Here is a 25,530-nt window from a genome sequence, read left to right as displayed (position 1 = left end):
TCATCAGCAACGGGGTCTTACTTTCAAGTTCTGGGAGATAACAGCAGAGAAGTGCAGACAATAACTTACATATTTCCCTTTCAAATATCTTTGGCTTCCTTGACCAACAACTTTATCTCTCTGTCTCTGTCTCTGTCTCTCTCTCTCTCTCTCTCTCTCTCTCTCTCTCTCTCTCTCTCTCTCTCTTTCTGTATCACTCACACATACATACACACACATACACATACATACACACAAAACACATACATGCACATACACACATGCACACACACATACACACACAAAAACACATACATGGACATACACACATGCACACTCCTACCCCTCTCACCTTCTATACTAGCATCTGTTCTTTCTCACGCAAATTCCCCTACCCACATTTTTTATCTATGTAATATTTGACAATTTCATATACCTATACAATATATTCTAGTCATGCTTGCCCTTTATCTTCTTCTTAAAGCCTTCCCATCTTCATGAGTTGATTATACCAACAAACTTCCCTTCTATTATCATGTCTTTTTATTTGTTTTGTGGTCCACTGAGCTTAACAAGGCTGGTTTGGGAATGGGTCTAGAGCTAGCTCCTGGAGCATGAGCAACTTGCAAGTGGTTACACCACTAAAGACAATTACTCTTTCTTGCCTAGCAACCATTAAATTGTTAAAGCTCTCCAGAAAGGAGCCATGTCACCTAAGTCCCTTCTCCAACTATGAGTGCATTTTGATGGGCCTAGTTAGTCCTGCGCAGTTCCTATGCAGACAACTGTAGCTACTGGGTGTAAGATGAATTATTTTTAATATAAATATAAGTAGCAGACTAATCTGGTGGCTGTATTTCTTTACTTTATGCTGGTCCCCAAACACCACACAGAGAAACCAAGATTTATTTCAAGCTGCACCTCAACAGCTGGGCAATATTGGTTTGTATTGACTTTCCATGCTAATCTGGCTATAAGATATGAAGGCAGAGAAATTAGCATTTTGATTCGACAAAAACAGCATATATATGTAAAAAATTCTAGTCATGCTTGCCCTTTTACACAGTTTACAAAAACATTATGCTTATAGCTGTGAAGTTGTAAGTGTCAGGATCATGTCAAATCCAGAAGACAGGTTGTCATGGCCTTCCTCTACGTTGTCTGGTGTTAAATTCTTTCTTTGGTTCACTCACAGAAGCATCCTGGTATTCCTATACCTTGATTGAGCTGGAAGTTTTTTTAATTTAGTTCTCTGTTTTTGTGTAAGATCATCAGGAATAAACATGTCATTCCACAAACCTTAAATCTCACACAGCAAATCTATGGAAAGATATCTGTTTTCAGTGCATCTGTCATTCCAGAAGACCATAGGCAATAATTTAAAGACATTTTGTTGCTGTGTGTCACAGGAGAGCAGATTCCTACTGATGCAAAGGAATGGAATGTTCAACCCTTCAGTTCAGACTACACATAGCAAGCACTTTGGCTTTTTTTTTTTTTTTGAGGTCCCTTTGACATCAGACTAGTTTAGATTAGGGCTCTTGCCTGTATCTTCAGAAATGAATTCTGAGTTTACTTAACAAAAAGACATTTAGTGAAATGATGTCATTATATAGCCTAGGAATCAATGAAAAGGCTAGAACTCCAAGCTCTGAACACAGGCAGAGACCACAGGAAGCTGAAGCTTGGAGCAGCTAGTTTGGATAATAGTGCAACTGACTCGGGAAACTACACAGACTACTGATGCCTTTACTACTCAGGCCCTGAACTCCTTCAGGACAGGAAATCTACAGTGCAATTATTGATTTGAGCATTTTGCTCTGCATTTGTCAGGTATGAACATTCTATTTGCTATATCCAGGACAAATGGAGAGCAAAACCTAAACTGTCGTGATGTGTTAGGGAATAAGAGCAGCCCCTACTCTATCTCAGCATATTTTATAATAATAATAATAATAATAATAATAATAATAATATCTACAGCACTGTTAACATAAAAGACATCAATCTGAATCATTCTCTCATAGATAACAGAATATATAATATGAATGATATCATCTGAGGTTTCATTTGATCAATTCCACAATAAATACTTTTGGGTATTTAGCAATCTAGGGCATCCAAGAGCTGTCACTGCAAATAGTGTTAACATTGAGCATTCTTTACAAGGAGGACATGTAATTAAATTATAGAATGTATAGAATTGTGTCAGAAGAAATGTGTTGGTCTTTCAGTCATGGTCACTGTAGTTAGTGACAACCAGTTGCACTTGGTGGGATTTTCGAAGGAACACAACAGAAAAGTCTGTGCAGAGAGCTCTTGGGTCTCAGTTAATATGTTTTAATTTTGGAACTGGAATATGAAACAGTTTGTGTCAATGAAGAGTAAATGTTTAGTAGCAAAGACGTTCCTATGGACAAGATAGGAGAGGCATCTGAAAAGGCTCATGAATGTGAAGAACACGGTTGTTACATACTTTACTATCCAGAAGGTTGGAGAGTCATATTTTAATTTTTTTAAGGTTTATTCTTCTTTTATATATCTATCCCTCCCCAATCCACTCTTCTTCCATTTCCCTTCTGAAAAGGGCCTATCTCGCAGGGATATCAACAAAACATGACACATCAAGTTGCAATTAGACTAGGCTCACCCCCTCATATTAAGGCTGAACCCAATAGGAAGACAAAGGCCCCACAGTTAGTCAAAAGGCAGGGAGACAGACCTGCTCCCACTGTCAGGAGTCACATATATACAGAGGGCCTAAGTGAGGGAGAATTCCATTTTGAAAAGTTTACTCTTGGTCTCTATAACTCCTGAGAGAATCTTAACATAGATAGATAGGTAGATAGATAGATAGATAGATAGATAGATAGATAGATAGATAGATAGATAGAACGGAATCCCGTATTAAATTTTATATCTAGTCCAAACAACCGAAATATTTCATGTCCTAATATCATATGCCACATTAAGATATAAAACAGAAGTTTCATATGATCCCTCTTTCCCCAAAAGAATGAAAATAATTCTTTTTCTGGTTAAAATGATGAAATCGCATTATGAAACTTTTCATTAATCAACATTTCCAAAGTCTAGTTATTACAACATAGAAGTTGGTCCTGAAATAGCAATGTCTCATGCTCTCAGAAAATTAAGTGGAACTAAAGAATCCATTTATCTAGATGATGTTTTGGCCTTTCCTTCTTCCTTTCTATGCATATTATTTTCTTTTGCAAATACTTTTTCTGTATAATAAGAGTTTAAAAGGCCACCCCCCATTGTATTAAACAGATACTTGTCCCATATGCTGAGTGAGGTTATTTAGAATGACCCTTAAAAGAAAGGAGGGAGGACGGAGGACGTGTCTGTGTTTGAATATTTACATATTCAAACCTTATTGTTCTATCATATAATATGGTGCTGTTTGTCATTGCTTTTGTTTCACAGTTGTATGAAAGACACAAAAACTAGCTGTGATTACTCCTGGTGAGTAGAGTCCTGGGATAACGGAATGATTTGGGGCAAATCAAATGTAGCACGTTATAATTTAAACACTAGAACTACGGAAGACACCAGTGATCTGGTGGCATACACCAGTAGTTACCTGCACACTTTGTGATGCCAAGAGTCAAGCATGAGAGGAATGTTGTGGTGATTTATGTTAGTAGAGGTGTGAGGTGACATGTTCCAGGCAAAGGGCATAGCATATGTAGACCTGAAGCAAGAAAGATCATGCCATAAAGTAAAAACTAAAGATGTTCCCAAGGGAGGAATATAATGTGATTTGCCGGAAGAAATGAAAGGGCTTAGGCCACACAGGGCTTTGGGTTTTGTTGAGGAGTTTAACGTTGGTCTAAGAGCACAAGAAAGCCATTGAAGGTTTCTAATTGCAGGGTATTATTTTCATCTTAAATGATAGCTCTGGCTACAGAATAAAAATCAAATTGTAGAGAGAGTACAAGGCAGCAGGAGATAGGCTACTGAGGTGGTACAGTTGTTACACGGAGAGGACAGCGATGGAAACATGAAGCTAGGAACTGAGGAAAGCAATCCACTGCTTGATGTAAAGGACACAAGAGTGGCCTCCATGTTCTGGGCACTTGGCTGAATGGTGACGACCATTACACAATGTGGAATCTTGAGAGATGCCCTCAGCTTCTGAAAAGAACATTCTCTCTTGCTGCAATTAAAGTATTGGGGCTATCACATATTTATTTTTTAATTAAACATAATTAAAATATAATCATATCATTTATTCCCTTCTCCTTTTTCTCTAGCCATATCTTCTCCTCCCACCACTCTCTCACCCACTGTCTCTGTAATCCATGGCTTCATTTTCTTTAACAGCATTACAGTTATATATTAGTATTTATTAGTGTTATATATTATATAAAATATATAAAGATAATAAACTAAATAAGAAATCCATATATAAAAGCATATATAATAAAGTTATATATAACTTTATTAGTGTTATATATATGTATGTGTGTGCATACATATATAAATACTACCAGTCTAGTCTGTTTAGTGTTGCTTGTGTATCTGTGCTTTCATGACTGGCTTCTTGGAATTAGATATTCAGTTAGGGGGCTCAACTCTGGGAAAGATCGACTCCCCCCTTTTCACTATTCTGAGGTTATCTGTAGAAGCTCCAGTGAGTGTAGCCTTCCTATCATTTCTAGGAGACAGTCTCACAACAGATATCCTTGTCTTCTGGCTCTCATAATCTTTCTTTCCCTCTTGTGTGATGTTTACTGAGTCAAGTGAAGCAGCTGTCCTGTAGATGTCCCAGTGGTGCTGGACACCACCACAAGGTCACTTATGCTCTCATGCAGACCAGTTGTAGTTTTCTGTAATTGTCTCTGTCAGATGGAAAGAGTAGCTTCTGTGATAAGGGGGGAGAGCTACATTTATCTGTGGATATAAGAATAAGTTTAGAATGCAGTAAAGATTTATGCTGGTCCTAAAAAGTGGTCATAGTAAGTTCTCTAAGATCCAGGATCCCACTAGACCTAGGTATAATGCATATATGTGCCAAAATATTATTGCCGCTGCCCTGGTTGCCTCTTAAAAGTGGCTCTGTCATCTTCCATTCACATGGCATGTGTAGGGTGTAAGGTTTTTGTTTGTTTGTTTGTTTTTGTTTTTTTTATAGCCCAGCAAATATTTTGTGTTGTAGAAAACTTTAAATATTTATCAGTTCTGACGGGTATAGGAAAATTGCTATAGGAGTACACCACGGTACTACGTTCTCCCTATTGTAAGTACTAAGAGTGGAAGAGGGATCTGAACTGAGAAAACTTTAGATTTTCTACACAAAATGCAAGAGAAAATAAGTAAATATTGGAAACTGAGAATCAAAAAGACAAACTATAAAGACACTTACTAAACCAGAAGTTATCAACATTATTGTATTTAAAATATTGCGGATTTCATGGCCACAGTTTGAAGCTGGGTCATTCTGCCCTCACCTTAGCTTGAGCTTATGCTTTCCTTCTTCTTCTACATTTAAAGCATATCGGCTCTAGCCCTTTAATGCTTTTGTTGGCTCAGGTTACTTCTATTACATCCGCATCTGTTTTTTACTAATCGTCTTTTTTCTTTTCGTAATCAGGCCATCGTTTTCATTATTTTTGCTCACATAGAACTTTTTATTTGAATGCCAGGGAATGAAATTTTTGCATTGTTGCTATTTTTTTTAAATAATTATTTCTTTAACTACAACAAGCTTCTTGTAGTAGGCAGTTAAGTTACTTGGAAACAGATGGATAACACTGAGAACTACCTCTAAGCATTGCTAAGATGGTCACATGTCAACCTTAATGACAAAGCTAACTTAGTCTAACTATTAGGCAGATGCTTTTCCAAGAACACTGCCTAATACCCTGTGCATTATGGTGCCCCTCAACTCTAGCTGAGGTCCACACACTGCGTCAGAATGCTGCAGGTGCTAATGTTTTCTGTGCTTTCTGGCTCTCCTACCCCAGTTGATGTGTAGCTACTGCAGACGCTTGTACATATCAGAGCATAGATACCATCTGGAATTCTCACCTCTTATGTTTCTAGGATCTGCGAATCGATCTCTTGTTGTTCTTCCCATTGCCGGATGCAACTCACTTCTTTTACCTAATGTGTTGGGGTTACTGAATCATGTCCGACAGACCGTGGGAAAAATGATGGCCATTTCTATTGTTAGTTTCTTTAAGTGCTGGGCTCCTATCTTGGATATACTCTTGTTTTCAATCGAATAACACCTCTGTGGAGAACAAAGGACTTATGGTTTAGTCTTTTTCAATGACTATGGACGGTGTCTCTGACTAGAGTTCAATTACCTCCTTATCAGAGAATCCGAGCCGGAAGTATCCAAATAGGTCCTTTCCTAAGAAGATAACGTGAAATACAAGCTTATGCTTTTGAAAATACAGAGATTCTGATTTATCATGTAGCAATAGAGGATCTTAAACAATACTGGTGCAATGCAAGGAAGAACTGCTGTAAAAGAAACTTTTTTTTGAGAGAGAGCCTTTGTAGTTGGCAGTCGGCATCGTGAAGAGTGTCAGTGAGAGTCTAAAGTGCCGCAAATAAGCCTTTAAGTTCATTTGAAAAATGTTTATGTTTAACAATTTGCTAATGTAATAGAGATATCTTCTATGTTCTTTGTCCAGGATTTTTGTTTGTTTGTTTGTTTGGTTTTTTTTTTGTACGTGTTGCCTGCAGAGTGTGTGTGTGTGTTTGTGTGTGTGGTGTGTTATACTGTGTTTGTGCCTGTATTCACACGCAAGTACCTAAAAAAAGCCAGAAGATACCAGATCTGTCTGCCTTATTGCTTTACGACAATCAGAAACTCACTGGCTGGCCACTGAGTTTCAAGGGCACACAATGCTTGGGTTACATGCATCCACAACCATGCCTGACAAATTCTATCCTTCGTGTTTGCAGTGTTTGCATGGCAACTCTTTATATCCACTGAGCCATAGCTCCAGCCCCTCCATTCAGATTTGACCAATGATAGAAGCTTTGTAGTCTTAGCTTAACATCAAACTGAGAAATTGGCATGACATAATATTAAATAAATTACAGGTCCTACCTGCTTTTCATCAATGTGTGTGTGTGTGTGTGTGTGTGTGTGTGTGTGTGTGTGTATGTGTTTGTATATGTATTTGTGTGTGTGTGTGAGTGGATGCATGTGTGTGTGTCTATTTCTGTGCCATTTTCCTGCTTTTTGATTTATTTTTAGTTTTATTTTTTGTATCAAAAATGTCACACACGTACAAATAGAATATAATGTAATATAATATAATCATGCATTACAGCCACATGTTCCTTTTTTTTTTTTTTTTTTTTTTTTTTTTTGCCTCTACTCCTTTCTGATCAGAAATACCACTGCTGCTTTCATTACTAGTTTGGTTTATGGGTATTGAACAAGCTGCTCCTTAAGTTTCTCCAGTGTACACCAGGTGAGAGGCTGAATTCAGTGATCTGAGGAGGGCAGTCATATACGCCTGGAAATTAGATGGTCAGAGACTAGATTAGTCAGAATTGATCAGTTCTGGGAACAGTAAAAACCCTGACATCAATAAATGAAGTGGAGAGCAATCAGGAATGATAACCAATATTTTTTTGGCTTTCCAACATATGAGTGCATGCAAGCATGTGCACATGCATACAGGCTTTCCAACATATGAGTGCATGCATGCATGCGCACATGCATACACATATATTCCACACATACATCTCTCTCTCTTTCTCTCTCCTTCCCTCTCTCTTTTACACACACACACACACACACACACACACACACACACACACACACCCTAGTAGAATCAGTCTTTTGAGCATCATTATCTTGGAAAGGGACAGATATAGCTTCCCCATGGAGAGAAAATACATGCTTTAAGATAGGAGAAACATAACAATGATTTAAAATTTGCATAAAAAATTCTTTACTGTGTTTCCTTTGAGTTCGAGGTGAACATGGTGGTTTCTTTGGTACTCAAAGACTATGGTAGAGGTGATGGATCCCTTCTCTTGAAGTTATAAAACAAATACTATGGCTCCTTCTTTGTGTAGCCCCTCTCTGACAGCAAACACATGTGCACAGCCACCCTATGATAGGAAAGCACATAGTAATCTAGGAGTGCAGTTCTAATTCTAGTTAAGTGTTCTGAAACTATAGTCCTGGCCAAGAGTTTGACCACAATCTTCTTAGATGCCCGTAGTCAGAAAGACTGAGTTCAAGTACTCCTAGAATTCTTACAATCTGTCAAATTGTTAATGTTTATTGTTTTAAACAATGCAAATTGTTTATTGTTTAAGCTCGCTCTTCAACAGTATAACTGGTGTACTCTCTGAAGCCCATCTTTTCTGGTACTCTGATTTGTAAATTCTAGCTACATTATCTTATGTTCTAGCCTTCAGGACTTTGGTTGATTCCCTTCTGTTCTGAATATTTGTTTCTGGGTGTCAGGCTAAGGAAATTACAGGGTTTATTTCACATGCTCTTCTTTTCTTTTTCTTTTTTTTTTCCTTTTTTTTGCCCTGGACTACATGTGCTTGGAAACTATACTTACACATGTTTTTCCTGTTTTCTTTTTTAATTATTACTTATTTTAAAACTTTATTTTGTGTAAAAGTGTGTGTGCCGTCTGCATATCTGTGAACCCCCGTGTCAGAGGACGATTTCAGAAGCTGATTCCGTTCTTCTTCCATGTGGCTCCAAAGGGTGACCTTAGGTCCTCCTCATTCAGGTTGGGCAGCAGGTGCCTTTCCTGCTGAGCCATCTCCATCCTGACGCTTGTCTAATTCATCAATGTCTGAGTTAAAATATGGTCTGTACTATTCTACCATAGCCAGAAACAGTTTAAGCTGTGATCTCAGTTTAGATGTGAGTTTTATGGAGCGCTAATACCCTCACGGAGTTCAGTAAAAAAGAGTTCTTTGTATTTTCTCAAGGTTTTAAGTCTTTTTTTTTTTTTTTCCTTCCTAGAGAGAGGAACATTTAAGGTTAGCTTTATGCCGTGAGAAGCACAGTGCTAGTGATGAAAGAGAATACGAGATTTTGGAGGCGGGAAAGTCGGCTCTGCATATAGAGCACCCAGGCTATAAAATGCAACACGTGAACACCCTGGGCACATGCGCAGTAATATCTTTTTACACCCAAGCTGAGCCATCAAGCTCACCTCCCTCTGTGTCCTTGCTCTGAGAAAACAAAAGCACTGCTTTGCTGACTATCACTACTGTCTGGTGAAATATGTAGCAACCTGACATAATCAACATATTTCCCGGCTGTCTCCCCCGCCTCCCGTGTCCCCCTTCTGACATGCATGCCATAGACTTCTTCTCTCTTCTCCGTTTCACCACACATACTTTATTGAGTCCTAAATCAGATTCGTTCTCTCTTTCACACTTGTACACAAATCAAATCCACTCTCACTGATACTCATAAAACTTTCTTCTAGTTAGAGCACAGGCATTCCCACACACCCTTTCTCTCTGAGGTTTGTTTTGTTTCTCAGCCAAACACTATCAAGTTGATAGTGGTAGATTGGCACCTAGAACTAGCATCAATTCTAGGCTCAAGTGTTTGACCATGTACAGAATAAGTGGTATTAGTATTCAATGGGAAGAAGTAAAGCTGGCTGGGATGCAGGTAAATATCCCTGCATTTATTAAATATTAATTAACTTCTTCCATGAAGGATTAGTAGGGATTTCTAATCATGGGAAAGCACCAAAGTAGGGATGCGAACTTGACACTGACAGCCCGAGACCGTTAGCACATCTAACTTAAAAAATACAGTTCATTTAGTTTTAAGAAATCCCAAACATATTCCAATAGGAATACATAATTTAATATGCATTTCCTTTGGAACTCTATTTTCGTGTAGTTAAAGTCAATGTGCGAAATACCGTAAGACTTGCATTCTAGTGGAAGAAGCTTCAATCTCCATAGTTCCTACAGTTTTTCAACATCAATCTTCTCTGCTTAGTTAAACCTGTGTAACTGGGGTTTGTGACAGGAAGCCACAGGTTCCCAGGAGAGTCTCTGAGAGCTCACACAGTAGTTACTCCGGTTTTAGAGATTTTACAAGGTCAGGTTGATATAATTGTAGCAAATTGCTATTGCTACAGCAGAGTGTTTTCATGTCCGTTTTAAAACTGTGGGCTATCCAAAGCCTTCAAGGACCAAGCTTATTCAAACAATCCTAATAAAGTGCCTTTGAAATAAAATCTTCTGTCTCCATGAAGGGCAAAGTTACTACCTTTTAAACTAGGAACAGGAGATAAAACAACAAAGAATGTGGGAAGCCACTCTCAGCGATTTTTTTTTTTTAAAGCATATTGGCGTTAACTCTTGGTGCCTGGCCTTGTGTAGAGAGACGATTGAAATGGTGGGTTGGATTTACCACCCCTTGAATCCTTGGACTGAAAGTTTCTACGACTTTTTTTTTTTTTTTTTTTTTTTTTTTTTTTTTTTTTTTTTTTTTTTTTTGTGGGCTGCAACAAAGGAGGAGGAATTTTTGAGATCCAAGAGGACAGAAACATCAGGTATGCACACACAAACCAATGAGGTAAGATGTTCTCACCGGGTCTAAGAGCTTTAGAATTTTACTCCAAGAAGAGGAGGAAGAGGAGCAGGAGGTGGAGGAGAAAGAGAAGAGAAACACAGATGATTGGGAGCCAAGGAAAGGTGGGAGAGAGGCCTCTGAAAACTCAGTGCTGTCTGTCTTGGGAACCTATATCAGTATGCTCCTTATTACCTCCAGGGCTGCTTCTGAGGCAGGGTAGACCAATCAAAGAACTCTGGTACACAGACCGAAGCTCCATGCCCAAGTCTGCGCTGAGCTCTGCTTTGTAAGTTGGGCAGACAGGGGCGAAACTGGACAGAGGAGGAGCCAGAGAGGGAGGATCAGAAGGGAAAGGAAGGGGAAGGCCCCTACCTGAGTTTACCTAAATCACAGCCCCTAGTGATGGCAGAAGGTGGGTGGGGGAATGCAAATTAGGTCCTTCCGAATGGCCAATCAGGAGTTAGGTGAGGGAATTTGGGTTCCCCCAAAGCACCCTTGCCCAGCCCGTGAGCACGTGTGCGGTGTTCTGGGACCTTTGTCCCGCAACATCACGGTTGGCGGGCACCTCCGGGGTCCCTCATTCTGGTCTGACCTGCCTGATTCTCCCCGCTGCTCCACACCCCTTTGCGGAGCGCGTACTCTCCCCCGCCCCCTCCCCCGGCCACCCCTCTGCTCGCCGCGGCGCCCCGGGGAGTGTGCAGAGCTCCGCAACCGCAAGCGGTCCAAACTCGTGCGGGTCCAAACCCGCTCCGCGCGGGTGCGGGCGGCGAGCTTAGGCTGGGACCGTACGGATCCGCCGGTCCCGAGGCCGCCCTGTCTGCCGCCCCACGCCTCCTGGCTCTCGGCGGACCGCGGGTCTGTCCCGCGGGGCTCTAACTGGGCCTGGAAACTCCTGCAGGGTTCAGAGCTCAGAAAGTCGACTCATCACCTAATTCGCCGGGGAGCTGGAGCGCAGGGAGCCCGGGCGCTGCCGACCGCTCCTCCCCACCCCAGCCCCGCCCGGGCTCTGGGAGTCACACAGCTTGCCCCCCCGCCCCCCACCCCTGGCAGACAAAGGGCCTGGGCACAGTCGCCGCCTGGCCGCCGGCGCTCCGGGGAGGCTGCTGCGTGCGCTGTGGAACGCGCGGGAGGCGCGCGCTGTGGAGATGGGCCCCGAGATGCGCCTGACTCGCATCTGCTGCTGCTGCTGCCTCCTCTACCAGCTAGGCTTCCTGACGCATGGGACCATCTCAGGTACGTTCTAGAATGACTTTCCAGTTTCCTCTCCAGCTTGGCCAGTGCGGATTGAGAGCACTGTACAGGAAGGCAGAACTGGTGCACTCCGGTGCGTGTTGAGCAGAGAGTTCTGTAGATAGCGGTGAAACAGCTTGCGGGGCACATGAGCAGGTCAGGATCACAAGCGAAGCGCACTTCTCTTGGCCTTATTTTAGCATCTGTAAAAAGATCCACCGCCACCCCCTCACCCCAAGTAAATGTTTCAAAGCTGTGTTTACAGTACCTGGAAAGGAAAACTGGGAGGCGTGCCATGTGTTACTTTTGAGATTAGGCTGGAGTTCTCACCGGTTTCAGTTAGTATATGCTAAACTATCATCACTACACACTTTTATTTTGAAAATGCCAAGGTCTGTATGACTGACTTCGTGGCTTGCAGGAGTTTCAGGAGCTAGACGGGTGGTCTCGCTTTCGTGCAAGCGCCTGGTGTCTGCATGGACCTTGTGCCTGATTGCTTGCATGAGTGGCACTGTGGAACTTTAAGCCCCGCACCTATCTGCTTCATCTGCAGGGCTGCAGCTCACCCCGGATCTCGAGGAATGGGAAGTCGTGTTTCCTGCACTCTGGCGCCGGGAGTCGCCGAACGCCACGGGCCTCAGCCGGGGCAGCGCTGGGGGCGGCGGCCGGGGGCAGGCTTCGGGCAGCTCGCGCGAGGTGCGCTCGGTGGCCAGGGCACCGCTGGAAGAAGCCGCCGGAGGCCATTCTGAGCCCTGGTTCGCGTCTCCCCTGCAGCCAGGTGCTGAGGACGAGGAGGAACTCGACTCTCAGGAGCTGCCTCGGGGATCCAGCGGGGATACCGCCCTGTCCTCCGGAGCCCCGGCCTCGTGGCAGCCTCCTGTGCCCCCGCAACCGCCCTCATCCCCGCCCCCTGCCCAGCAAGAGGAACCCAGTACGGAGGAGGTGCTGTTGCGGATCCCGGCCCTCTCCAGGGACTTGTACCTGCTGCTCCGGAGAGATGGCCGCTTCCTGGCGCAGCGCTTCGCAGTGGAGCAGTGGCCCAAACCAGGTCCTAATCCCACCCAGGCAACGGTTGACCCTCGCCCTCCCATGCCACCAGATGCCTCCTGCTTTTACACCGGGACAGTGCTGCGCCATCCTGGCTCTCTGGCCTCTTTCAGCACCTGTGGAGGTGGCCTGGTAAGCATCCTGCTTCCCCAGCTTTCCCTTCCATCCTGTATTTAATGCACCGGGCTGATTTGCATGTACCTCCCCCTCCATTCTTTCTAGTATTTCTCTGAACTCACTTTGACACCTTACCAACCAGGTGTCTACACTAAGCCCTTCTACAGAAACACCTCCAGGGCAGTCCAGTGAACCGGAAGTCTTACTGCTTAGAAGGGGTTTTCAAGCGAACTGTGAATTTCTTTGGGCTTTTTCTGCCTTTCTGTTTCTTGCTAGTGGTTCAACTTCTGTCTGATCTCTTGAGTATCTAAAACGCATCCACCATATGGTGTCTTTGAGCAGTTTGAAATTAAATGGATCCTCTCCCCGCTGAATCCTTTCTGTATTTGGCCCCATTCTCAGTTCATCATGTCTCGTTTTACAGGTTTGTTGTTTGTTTGTTTGTTTGTTTGTTTTTAATGTTCTACTGCAAAATGGTCAGAAGAGTTCTCTGGGGAATGATATTCTCAGGTGTCTTGAATCTACGCAAAGGTGACCAATCTAAAACTGCTGATGGTTGGTCACAGGGCAATTCTGGAATCCCACCAGCAGAGGGCTTTGCTTTAAACTCCTCCCACCCCTCTTTTTCCCCCTCTCAAGCTGTTTGACAATATTCCCCTTGCCTCTCTAGACTCCATGTTGGAAAGTATAAAGGTGGAATGTTTTTCCTAACACCTCTGTTGGGAAAGTCAAAGCCACTCTCTCTACCCATGTCCACCACTTGACCTTTCTCCCTGACATGACCTCATTGGCTTCCTAAGTTGGCCTTTATTTTGTGTGTGGGTGGGTACAAGCATCTAGTTGACAAAACTATTTTAATGTGTCTTTAAAAAAAAAAAATTATTTATTTATTTTATATCTGTGAATACACTATAGCTGTCTTCAGACACACCAGAAGAGGGCATCAGATTCCATTACAGATGGTTGTGAGCCACCATGTGGTTGTTGGGAATTGAACTCAGGACCTCTGGAAGAAGAGTCAGTGCTCTTAACCACTGAGCCATCTCTCCAGCCCCTTAATGTGTCTTATGTTCAGTTCAGTAGCAGTAACTGTACGTATCTTGTTTTCCCATCACAATAACCCCTTTAATATTAGTATAAGGCAGACCTCATCTTGAAAATCATCCCGTGAGTTGTGACTCCCTTGTTATTGCTCTATAGAGGGAGCCATTGATGGCTGTAGGAACGAGTGCCACAGCAGCCTGATGCCATGGATGAAAATCCCAACAGCAACCAATGACAGTCAAAACCACCCAAAGCCATGGAAGACAGACAGAGAGAGAGACAGACAGACAGACAGACAGACACCCACACACACACACACACACACCCACCACTAGAGAGAGAGAGAGAGAGAGAGAGAGAGAGAGAGAGAGAGAGAGAGAGAGAAAGAAATTTTGATTAAAATTACAAACAAAACAAGGCTGGAAACTTTTGCCTCTGCCTCCAAAAGGTCTCACGATTGAATGATGTGAACTGTTGGACAGGGCTATATTTTACCAGGATGGGGAACATTCAAGTGTGGGTACTTTAGGCATGACTGAGAAGGTGGTTTGGAAAAATGACACGAAAAGCTTTGAAAATGTTTTCTGTGGAACTGATACTTGAACACCTCAGCAGGGTAAACATTTTGTGGGGGTTTCATTGTCTGCTAGCCTTCGGCTGGGGATTAAATAATTACGTATAGAACGTTCTCGGTGTGGTAAGAGCAGTAGAGGGACAAAGCATTCCACTGTATTGAGACCTGGGCTGTGGGTCAGATTTTCCAAATGAGCTATGCCCTCTCGCCATACTTAAGGGAGCAGAGTCAGAACCATGAGTAGGTTTTTCATGGGCTGAATAGGAGTTTGACATTCCTCCCTGTTTATCATGTTGGAATTTTGCTCACTTTTCCCCTAGCCACACAAGTATATACTCTGAACTGGGCAGTCTTTGTTATTGAAGAGAACAGACGTTGCCAGCAATACAGTATAGCAGTCAGACTTTGAGTAAAAATGTAGGCAAATAGCCAAGAGGGTAGGTTTGTTACTCCAACTGCCATGCTGGCCCTCTCCTTCAGGAGCTCCTGGATTGGGAAAAAAGGATAATTTGTGATCTGGACTCTACCATCGGCTTCCTCCCCAATTACAAGTTCCTTCCCTCTCTCATGTGGGGATGAAATTCTTAAAATGATTGAATGAAGATCTGAATAGTCAGTTTTATGGATATTAAATGTATTCTTGATCCATGTTAAGGGCTTGAGTAACCTGCCTTCAGAGATGTTGTATTCAAATGGATATGACATAAGGAGTCATTGAAACAAAGGTGTGCCTTCTTGAGGAGTCAGATGTCACAACAGAGTTTCAAATTCCTTGCCCAAGGTAAAGCCACAGTAGGGAAGTTGGGGCTGGCTTTCCAATGTCCAGAAATTTAACTGGGTTCCTAAAATAGGGAGATAGTCTCGAGACACTTAATAGCTAAGGAGTGTTTCAGGTAGAGGGAAGAGACTGGGAGAGACAATGGCAGAGTTTGTAAAGGAAATGAACAAAGCAAACCTTTGTGTCTAGAAATAGAAGACCCAGAAACGACCATTGACATTAGACATTCAAAGTGTCATGTACTAGAGTGTGGCCTTGACTGGCTAACTTGAAGAGTTTAGACTGCATTACTGCCCGTCCTGTAGGACTTATGGGAGACACCATCATGTAGAAGGTAGGTTATCTATACACGTGCCTGTCTTTACTTTGTAACAAGCTTTGTTCTCCATCAACAAAGGGTTTCTCCTCATGAGTTGCTTAGAGAAAGGCCAATCCCCAGGTGTCCAGGTAGTCCCCATCTCCATAAGGACCATGAATGGCTACCACTCAACCACAGGCCTGAAGTACCTTCTCGATTCTTACATATTTTAAAAGATTTAAAACTTAGAATAAAAGGAAAAGTGATCTCAGCTGCCCAGTGTTGTAAAGAACTTATTAAATTGGGCACTTATTGCCCAATCTGGATTATGAAAATACTCATGACTGAATGGATATTTTGGATAGAGGACTAAATGCTGCCTCATACTCAGTCTTCCTGAATATCCATTTTCCCTTATAAATGCTCACATTATAGTAGTGTATCTAGAAACGCATTTATGGATGAACTGTTATGTCTCCGCCCACCCCAATTAGGCTAGTTTTGATTGATAACCTTTGCTTAGCTATTTATTAGATTGAATGGACCACCCAATACTGTAGCACTAATCAGACCTTTGTTCAATGACTCCTGTACTTGAAGTACCCTCTAGGTGGAGAACCAGAAGATGAGGCAGCATGGATGTTTTTCAGGGAGTGTTAGTTGTTAGAAATCCGACCACAGTTCAGAACAGACCACTCCAGACCACACGGTTCCGGGGGGAGGGGGGGAGGTTTATTCAGGAGATAGGGCAAAGGTGTGGGGAAGAAGATGGAAGAAGAAGAAGAGAGAGGAAGAAGAGAAGTAGAGGCCGGCCATGACCACCTGGAGAGAGAGGAAGAGAAGAGAGAGGGGACAGAGAGGCAAGAGGGTAGGAGGGTAAGAGATTAAGAGAGAGAGGAGGGGGCAAGCAGCCCCTTTTATAGTGGACCAGGCCTACCTGGCTGTTGCCAGATAACTATGGGGAGAAGCATACCTGGCTGTTGCCAGGTAACTGTGGAGGTGGAGTTTAGACAGGATACTAACAGGGAGTGCTCACTCTCACCTGCTAATCACTAGACTAATGAGGAAGTGTGATGGTCCTGTTCCAATGCTCTGAGTGTTGAGATTGGCTGCTTTGTTTTCACTTCCAGCTCATTATGAAAGGGCTGGTGCTTAGTAGGCATCAACAAACAAAGTAGCAAAAGCCCATTCCACTGAATAAATAATAACGATATAATGATTACAGTACTTTACATCATAGTCTTCAAAATCTAAAATATAAGTAATAAATTCTTCAAAATAGTACAACAATTATGCTAGCTTGAACTGGACATCATAATATTACTGTGTCTTCAGTGATATCCAGGGATCCATGCACACAAGCCAAGCACTTTACAGCTGTCCTACATGCCCAGCAACATTGTGCTTTAAAATAAATGCATACACAGAGCCAAAGAAAAGCAGGTCACGGACTGTTTTTGCTTATAGGCGAATATGATAAATTTCTCAGAATGATAAGCAGAAGTGAATAAACCACCTGCCAATTCTTTACTTAAATGGAGAGTTTTAACTGTTATCCTAGCTCTCAGAGGCTAAAAGACTGGTGAATGGTCACCCCTTCCCACAATCCTTCTCCCACCAACCCCCCTTTTCTTCTGAGCAGGTGGGGGCTCCTGGGTATCCCTCTACCCTGACACTTAAGTCTCTTCGAGTCATCCAGCAAGAGTTTTTCATTAGTAGTCATTTTGTTTAGCATCTGATACAGAATATGGAACTTTTTATATATAATCTTTTTTTATTATTATTATTCACGTGCACTTTTTCTGTAATCAAGAATTCCACGCTGTGATGGATTTTCAACAGGTTAATATTTTGGGAACTCTACTTTGGACAAGTCATCCTATCAGGGACCAGCATGAGAACAGATGTCAGGGCAGGGATGATGGAAGGAGAATGAATGACCAGTAGAACAAACAGGCTACATATCCAAAAGTCATGTGACTGTCTTCCTGGGGAGAGGTGAACAAATGTCTCCTTAGCCCAGAGAAGAAACTGGAGACAGACCAAACAAAGCAAGGATACCACCAAAGTCTAACTTTTGGAAGCCATGAGTTTTGTTGGGATTATTTACAAGAATATGGGTGAGAGATTACTTACAGGATCAGAAATAACTCAAAGACAGCTGCAATATGGAAGCCCACTCCAGAATGAAAGCTGACTCAAAAAAGCTGGGAACCTGGAACACACTGCACAGACTATATAATCAGCTCATTGGGCTGGACAATATTCTGCAGCCCCGTTGGTCTGAGCCTGGTCTGGTCCCTGCTACCAGTTTAGCTTCTCTGAGAGTGTCTCAGCAGTGGGAATTCTTCATATATGCTTATGGAGGGAGAGGCCTACTGAATATGCTCAGTTTCAGGGACTTTCTGAAGCAATTGAGTTGTTTCCCTCTTGAGCTTATGCTTCCCTACAAGATAAAATGTTTCACTGTTGCTTAGAACAGGGGTTCTAAACCTGTCAGGGAGAGACCCCTTTAGGGGTTTAACAACCCTTTCACAGGGGTCATCTAAGGCCTTCCTGCATATCAGATATTTACATTGTGATTCATAAAAGTATCAAAATTACAGTTATGAAGTTGCAACAAACATAATTTTATGGTTGGGAGGTCACCACAACATTAGGAGCTGTGTTAAAGGGTCGCAGCATTAGGAAGGTTGAGACCACTGTTGCTCTTCCTCCCTGGAAATTAAGCAGCTTTTCCTTTTCACTGGGCTTTGGGTTGATTCATAAAGAGATACTCAAATGTTGACACATTGTGACAGAATATTAAAAAATCAAAGAGAAACAGAGAAAAATCTAAAAATTTTATTAAAGAGATCATCTACAATGGAATGGACATCAGTAGATCAGAGATGATTAAACCTGCAGCATTTGATAGTAGAGCACGAATTATTCAGATTTCAAAGCAGTGATTCTGAATCTTGATTTGCAGGAGAGGCTCATTTCCCATTAAAATGTGAGGCCAAAAATGATTATATTTGCAATAATAAGGATTCAGAATTTAACCACATAGAACCTCCAAAAAGTGAAATAATAAAATGCCTTCTACACCTGGCCCCTCACTGTCCCTTCCAAGAATTACTCCTTGCTCCTTTCAAGTATGAAAGATGCTATTTGATTGTGGTGCATCCTCTGGAGGCCACCGATGCACAAACATATACATATGGAACTTTCAGATTTTTATAATATCTGAAAGTGTTTGAGACTTTCCTCTTTTGAGTAATTATGCTTTATTTGGTCTCAAAGCTTTTTTAAAAATCATCTCCCTCAGTTTGTCTTGTTGGACATTTGAATGATAACAATAACCTCCTGTCATGAGCAGTGATGTACATAGAAGAATAGACACACCACTTGGGCTACATAGCAATTTTGCATGACCAAAGGCCTGTGTGTCTGCGTATTGTAACACGTGTGATGATGGTTTGCTCACAGGCCTCTAAGAGTATACAAGTCCTGGTAGAGTTACTAGTATTACTATTAAATTTTCTTTCTTTTTCTTCTATATTATAGAACTTTTTTTCATATCTTATACCTACTTTTCTACCTGAGTTTTGTTCCTTCCTCTTCATTTCTGATTATAGAGTTCCTTGAATATCACGGTTTTAAAAAAATTAAATTAAAGCTAATACAGTCTGAGAATAATTTTAAAAATATAGAAAATATGTCATCTGTAGTCTTTTCTATTCAGAGAGAGGCACTTACCTTTTAAAGTTTTTATAAAAATATTAAACTATCACAAATACTGGGAAACTAAGAAAGTTACAGAAAGTACAATAATTGCTCCCTGCTCTAGGGCATTGATCCCATGGTCATAGTGAGTTCCTTGCTCGTATATAGATCTGTGTCTTAGATGAGAGACAGGTCCATCAATGGGCCAAGTTTTCAAGAAGAAAATTTACGTTTACTTGTCTAATATTTACTTTTTTGAAGTTTACTAACTGAATCATAAATAGCATATTAAAGATTTGTATTTTATTTTATGTGTATGACTGTTTGTTTCTGTGTATGTCTGTGTACCACATGTATGTTGGGTGTCCTGGGAAGTACGAATAGGTTGCCTGAATCCCTGGAACTGGCATTGTGGACAGTTGTGAGCCGCCGTGAAGGTGCTGGGACTTGAACTCAGGACCTCCGCAAAATAAACATATGTTTGTAAATGTAAAACCATTTTTTCCATCCCCACAAGCATCATGTTTTAAAAATTATGTAGAAGTCTTAAACTACTTGTAAAGCAATACTGATCAGCACGTGTACATTGAAGCTCATTAGCAAGGGGATTTTTTTTTTCATTTAATAGTGATTATACCACTCCAGATAGCTTATAATGTTTCTAATGTTTTTTTATAATTGAATAAATAATTAATAGGAAAAGGGGTGTTTCTGTTAGTAAGTTGGTTAAATTAGGGAAGTAATCCATGTGTATTTACAAACGATGGGATGAACAGCAATCCCTTTAGGTTTATGGTTTGGGGAGGAGACTCCTGAAAAGAGGCTTTCGTGTTCCCTAGACAAATGAAGAGTGCTATTTAATGCAGATTTCAGTGTGCAGCTCCGGTTAGCATATCGATGTGTTCTTCTCATCTTTAGTCTGATGCCACGCCCTGGACTGACAGACGTGAGAAAATGGAGCTCAGCCAATCCGAGCAACCCAGACACTTTGATTGAGTGATCACGTGGTAGTATGGGACTGCCCCTGGGGATTGGATAGTTGAGTACTCACTTGTCCAGGAAGAGGGATTTGATTTCATATCGCGGTTAGCATGCAAATGTCTATACTAATTCAACTCTTTATACTTTAACTCATCTGCTGTGAAAAATGGTGCTGAACCTAGGCACTATATGAGAGAGAGAGAGAGAGAGAGAGAGAGAGAGAGAGAGAGAGAGAGAGAGAGAGAGAGAGAGAGAGAGAGAATGAGAATTTGTCATCAAAGTCATATTAAGAGGGCGGAAATAAAGTCATATTGCTCCAGATTCATGTTTTAGCTCCATTGCCCCAATCTGGAGTAACTAAAGATGCAACCTTTTATATAGCAAGCCTACATCATCATGCCTTTAACCAGATTTTTTGGATATCTTGATGCTTTATATGTTAACATGTAATGTGTAGACACCAACATTAAAATCCTGGAGAAAGGGTAAGTAAGGAGTTGGTGAGATAATGATGTTGAGTTTGCATTAAAACTCACAGTTTCATTTTGAACCCCGAGCATAAAGACTGTATTTGAAAACTTAAATGTAATTCTTTTTTCCTCCCTATTTTTGATTAGTTCCTTAAGAATTTTTCATGCAGTGTGTTTTTTTATTTACCTCCTCCCTCAACTCCTCCCAGAGCCACCCCCAGTTCACTACTCACCACATTCTCTGCCTTCTTTTTACCTTGTTAACCCACAGAGTTCAAACTGTGCTGTCCACATATTCGTGGATGTGTGGCCACGCACTGGAACATAGTCAACCCACCGGGAGCCACATCTTAAAATAAATGGACTCATTCTCCCAGAAGGTATCAGTTGTTAATAGCTCTTAAGCTAGGTCTTTATCCTCACCTCCTGTTTCACTGTGGGGTTCTTGTCTGGTGTGAGGTTGCTCAGGATGCAGGGATGCTGTCACGACTGCTGTGCAGCTGCTCTGCTGTGACTGTACTGGCTGGTTTTGTGTGTCAACTTGACACAAGCTGGAGTTATCACAGAGAAAGGAGCCTCCCTTGAGGAAATGCCTCCATGAGATCTAGCTGTAAGGCATTTTCTCCATTAGTGATCAAGGGTGGGAGGGCCCTTTGTGAGAGGTACCCATTCCTGGGTTGGTAGTCTTGGGTTCTATAATTATGGAAGCAAGCTGAGCAAGTCAGGGGAAGCAAGCCAGTAAGTAACATCCCTCCATGGCCTCTGCATCAGCTCCTGCTTCCTGACCTGCTTGAGTTTCAGTCCTGACTTCCTTTGGTGATGAACAGCAATGGGGCAGTGTAAACCGAATAAACCCTTTCCTCTCCAACTTGCTTCTTGGTCATGATGTTTTGTGCAGGAATAGAAACCTTAAGACAGTGACTGAAGAACACTCTGCCTATAATCATCTGCTTCCTCTGGTGCTTTCTGTCTCTCTTTTGCAATGATCTCTGAGCCCGTGGAGGAGAAGATATGATGCAGTTGTCCCATTGAGGGAAGAGTACTTCACAGTCTTTAAATTTTCTGCACTCTTACCTGTCATGGATGTCTGTGCTAACCACTATCAACTGAAAATACAAGGTTCTTTGATGAAGGTTGATCTCTGATGAAGGTTGAAAGAGGCATTAGTCTATGGGTAATAAGTCATTAGGAGTTAGTTTAATACTATATTCTTTAAGTAGAATATCAGTGGTAGATTCTCCACTACGGCCCATTTCCATGCTTAGCCACAAGTTTGTGGTCCTGATGATGGTGGCAGATATGGGTTTCATACATGGAGGGGATGTAAAATAGAATCAGAAAGTGGCTGGTTACTTCTAGTCTGTCCAAGTCACTATTGTACCAGTGGGTTGTCAGGGTTGTCATGGTTGCAGCTTTCAGAGTTCACGGCTAGGTATGATTGATGATCACTTGCCTCCTCTGCTGTGGTGGATAGCATCTTCCAGCGCTGTGAAAGCAAGCCAGTAAGGATGAGGCTTCTAGGTCAGTACTAGCTTGACTTCTCCTTGATTTATGATTTAAGTGTGTGTTATCTTCAGCATAAGCTCTTACCTTCAAGTTCTAGAGGGTAACCATTGATTGCTACAGCAATAGCAGTATTATCTAGGGGTGTCTTATGCAAGCTGACATCTGAGGACAGCCATTCTAGTGGCTCTGAGAAATCACAGAACTCAGTATCTTTAATGAGCATTTTACAATCACCAAACTTTTAAAACTATTCTGAAAACCGCGAGTTCATTCTTTCTATCATTTTCTTTTTGAGCAAATTAAACAAGTGTAGGTACGCTCTGTGTATGTCTTCTAACAGCCTCCCAGGAACCTACTCACATGTCACTGAGCTTTTAATTTGAATTAGTGGAGAGGTAACACAATGGAATTTTAGTGCCAGTGTGTATATATGTCTTTCTAATTTCCATTTTCCAGCCCTCCCAAAGACACATGTTAAAATGCAAATTCGCATCTTAAAAATAAGATAAAAAAACTAGATTATTTTAAACCACAATAAAAATTTAACTGGCAATAAGGCAGATGACTTATTCTAGCTTTTCTGTAATAACTATGAAGAAAAACTCAGAGATAAAATATGGAGCATACCTTCAGATTGACAAGGACTTAGCTACCACCAAGTTAAAATATAACTGAATAAAAACTGAGATCCATTGTTGCTCCATATTTTAAAATCACCAATGAAGAGAAAATTACAAACTCTCTCTATATGGGAAGCTATCTCAGCTAGAATGTCAGGACAGTGTAAATAAGTTCAAGGGAACTCACTAGGACTTCAATGATAAACTGTTTCAAACAGGAGATGAAATACCAGGTCTTATATGCTCACTCATTCTGAATTTGATGTTAATAGTCCTAATAAAATCATTAGAATTACCAGTGAAAACAGTGAATATATTAAGAAGAGTGACAAGGCAGATAATTTTGTCAGCAAATAAAATGGTACATTTGATCTATCACCATTATAAATTGAGTTTGAAGGGGTAGATTAATAGTAAGTAAAATATAATACTTTTAGTTATAGAAACACCACATTTCTAGAAGTTATTTTAGTTCCCCCAAGTCAGAGGTTCAATTAGCTACTGACAGAGGAATATACATGTCATAAGCATATCTGGGTTCCTTCTATCCTTACAAAGGATGCTGAACTTCAAAACTGTGTCACATCAAAATAGCAAGCCTGAGTACTCTACTGAAGAATCATGTAGAAACAAAGGCAGTCTAGTGTAACATTTGAGTAATTTGTTGTAGAAATATCTGTCTTCTAAAAATTAAATTAGTGCCCAGGCTGTTTACTTACAGATAATTCCTAATCCCAATAGATTTTCAGTTGTAATTTCATGAGGTTGAAATAAGTGGTTTTATGTAGTAACATTTTTAAAATTATTAATTGATAAGATCAAGTTTTCTCCATTAGACCACTTTCCAAATATGACCCAATTATTTCTCATTAGTAAGATACAGTTATAGATGTCAGGCTGACTCCATCTAGAGTAAATCGCTATGTAAAACAACTAATTGAAAATGATGCTATGAATGTTTTCTACCTACCATCCTATACTGGAATTATTAATTACATACCGTGAAGTTCGACTATGCTAAGTGTTCAGTTGAGTAGTTCATAGTACATTTACAGAATTGTCCGACCCTAGTTGTACACATTGTTAGTTGAGTTTCAGAACATTTCCATCAATTCAGAGTGTCTGTCTCTTTGTCTTCAGCCACAGGCAGTAGTAACCAGTCAAACGTCTATCCATAAAGATTTACCTGAACATTTCCTATAAATGAAATTACACAAGCTTAGTGTGTACCTGGTTTCATCCAGTTATCATCATGTTTGTGGCCACATTGTACATTCTCTTTCTCCATTAATTTAAAAGAAATTAAGAGTCTTTATTTATATGATCTGAGTAATCATATCAACGTTTTTGATGAGTAATATATTTACTCTATTTTATTTTCATTTTGTTTTAATGTGTTTGATTGATAAAGAATTACATTACGCCCCCTTCAGCCATTCCTCCTCCCAGACCCTCTTGGTTACTCTTCCTGAATATTCTACTTCCCAATGTCGTTTCATCAATTGATGAGCATGTTTCGGTGATTATGGTTATGCTAATATAAACATCATTGAATAAGCTTTGTGAAGATACATATTTTTCACACTCCTAGAGTAGATATATTGAAATGGAATGGCTGGATCGTGTGTTAAATGGTATTTTAAAGTCACTTAGAGTTTTGGAAAAATAATAATTTTAGATACTTTTATCTTTTAAATTTTGGGATTGGGATTAAGTCCTACTTTTCATTCATCCTGTAAGCTTTATGTTCAATCTGCATTTCTAAGGGATAAAATAACATTAAACCTTTAATTGTGTGGGGAGCATTGGAGTAGTCAGAGGGAGGTTGATGAGAAGTAAACACAAGTGTCATTTGAAAGTCATGTCAGCTGGTACAATGGTAGATTAAAGACAGATTTCCCGACTGGAGATGGATTAGCTGGTAGAGTGTTTTCCTGATATGCCCAAGGCCCTAGGTTTGATCCCATTTAGTAGTGTATACTCAGCAGGCAGAAAATCATAAATTAAGATGAGTCTCAGGCCATCCTGAGCTACATGAGTCTCAAATTAAACCAAAACAAAACAAATTAAAACGTATAAGAGAAGAAGAGACAAAGGAGAGGGAGAAAGTTTGGATTTTTAGCTTGATTCCCATAATTCATTATTTTTATCTTTAATTCTACAGTTCCTTGTTATGTCCCAAGAGCTAACATGATCTATATGAATTGAAAACACTATTGTTACAAGGGAGGTAGAGCTATGAAAAAAAGAAAGAAGATAAAAAGAGGAATTTGAGTCTGATGACATATACTCAGGGTATGTTTTAAACGTGAGAATATGGAAATGCTTATTCTCTCATTTCAACTTGAATGCTTTGGAAAAGCATGCTGACGTTTCCCTGGGGAACATCCTACCCCTGCCCATTAATGTGGTTGCCTAGTTAGCTCACCAGTGGTATTTTAGAAAGTGGTCTAAGAACTTGGCTGCTCTTGTCTTTGGCTGCAGAGTCTCCACAAGTTAAATTTTGGGCTCTTGGTGACACCGTGTTACGTGTTCGTGTTCTGAGCCTATTAATAGCTCACCATAAGCTTGTGATAGAGTACACTAGTCTATCCTGGGAGTTCATGAT

General features: G+C 41.0%; 1 protein-coding gene across 1 annotated transcript in view; it reads left to right on the top strand.

Moving 5' to 3' along the window:
- The first annotated feature begins 10,750 nt into the window (after positions 1-10,750).
- Positions 10,751-25,530, top strand: part of Adamts19 (ADAM metallopeptidase with thrombospondin type 1 motif 19) — a 177,635-nt gene continuing 162,855 nt past the window's right edge. Inside the window, exons 1-3 of the mRNA XM_034517656.3 lie at positions 10,751-10,835; positions 11,448-11,782; positions 12,333-12,958. Of these exons, the coding sequence (XP_034373547.1) occupies positions 11,695-11,782; positions 12,333-12,958 (714 nt within the window). The 5' untranslated portion in view covers positions 10,751-10,835; positions 11,448-11,694. The remainder of the gene's footprint in view (positions 10,836-11,447; positions 11,783-12,332; positions 12,959-25,530) is intronic.

Source organism: Arvicanthis niloticus, chromosome 14 (genome assembly GCF_011762505.2).
Source record: "Arvicanthis niloticus isolate mArvNil1 chromosome 14, mArvNil1.pat.X, whole genome shotgun sequence".
Taxonomy (NCBI): Eukaryota; Metazoa; Chordata; class Mammalia; order Rodentia; family Muridae; genus Arvicanthis; species Arvicanthis niloticus.
This window is presented reverse-complemented; position numbering and strand designations above follow the sequence as displayed.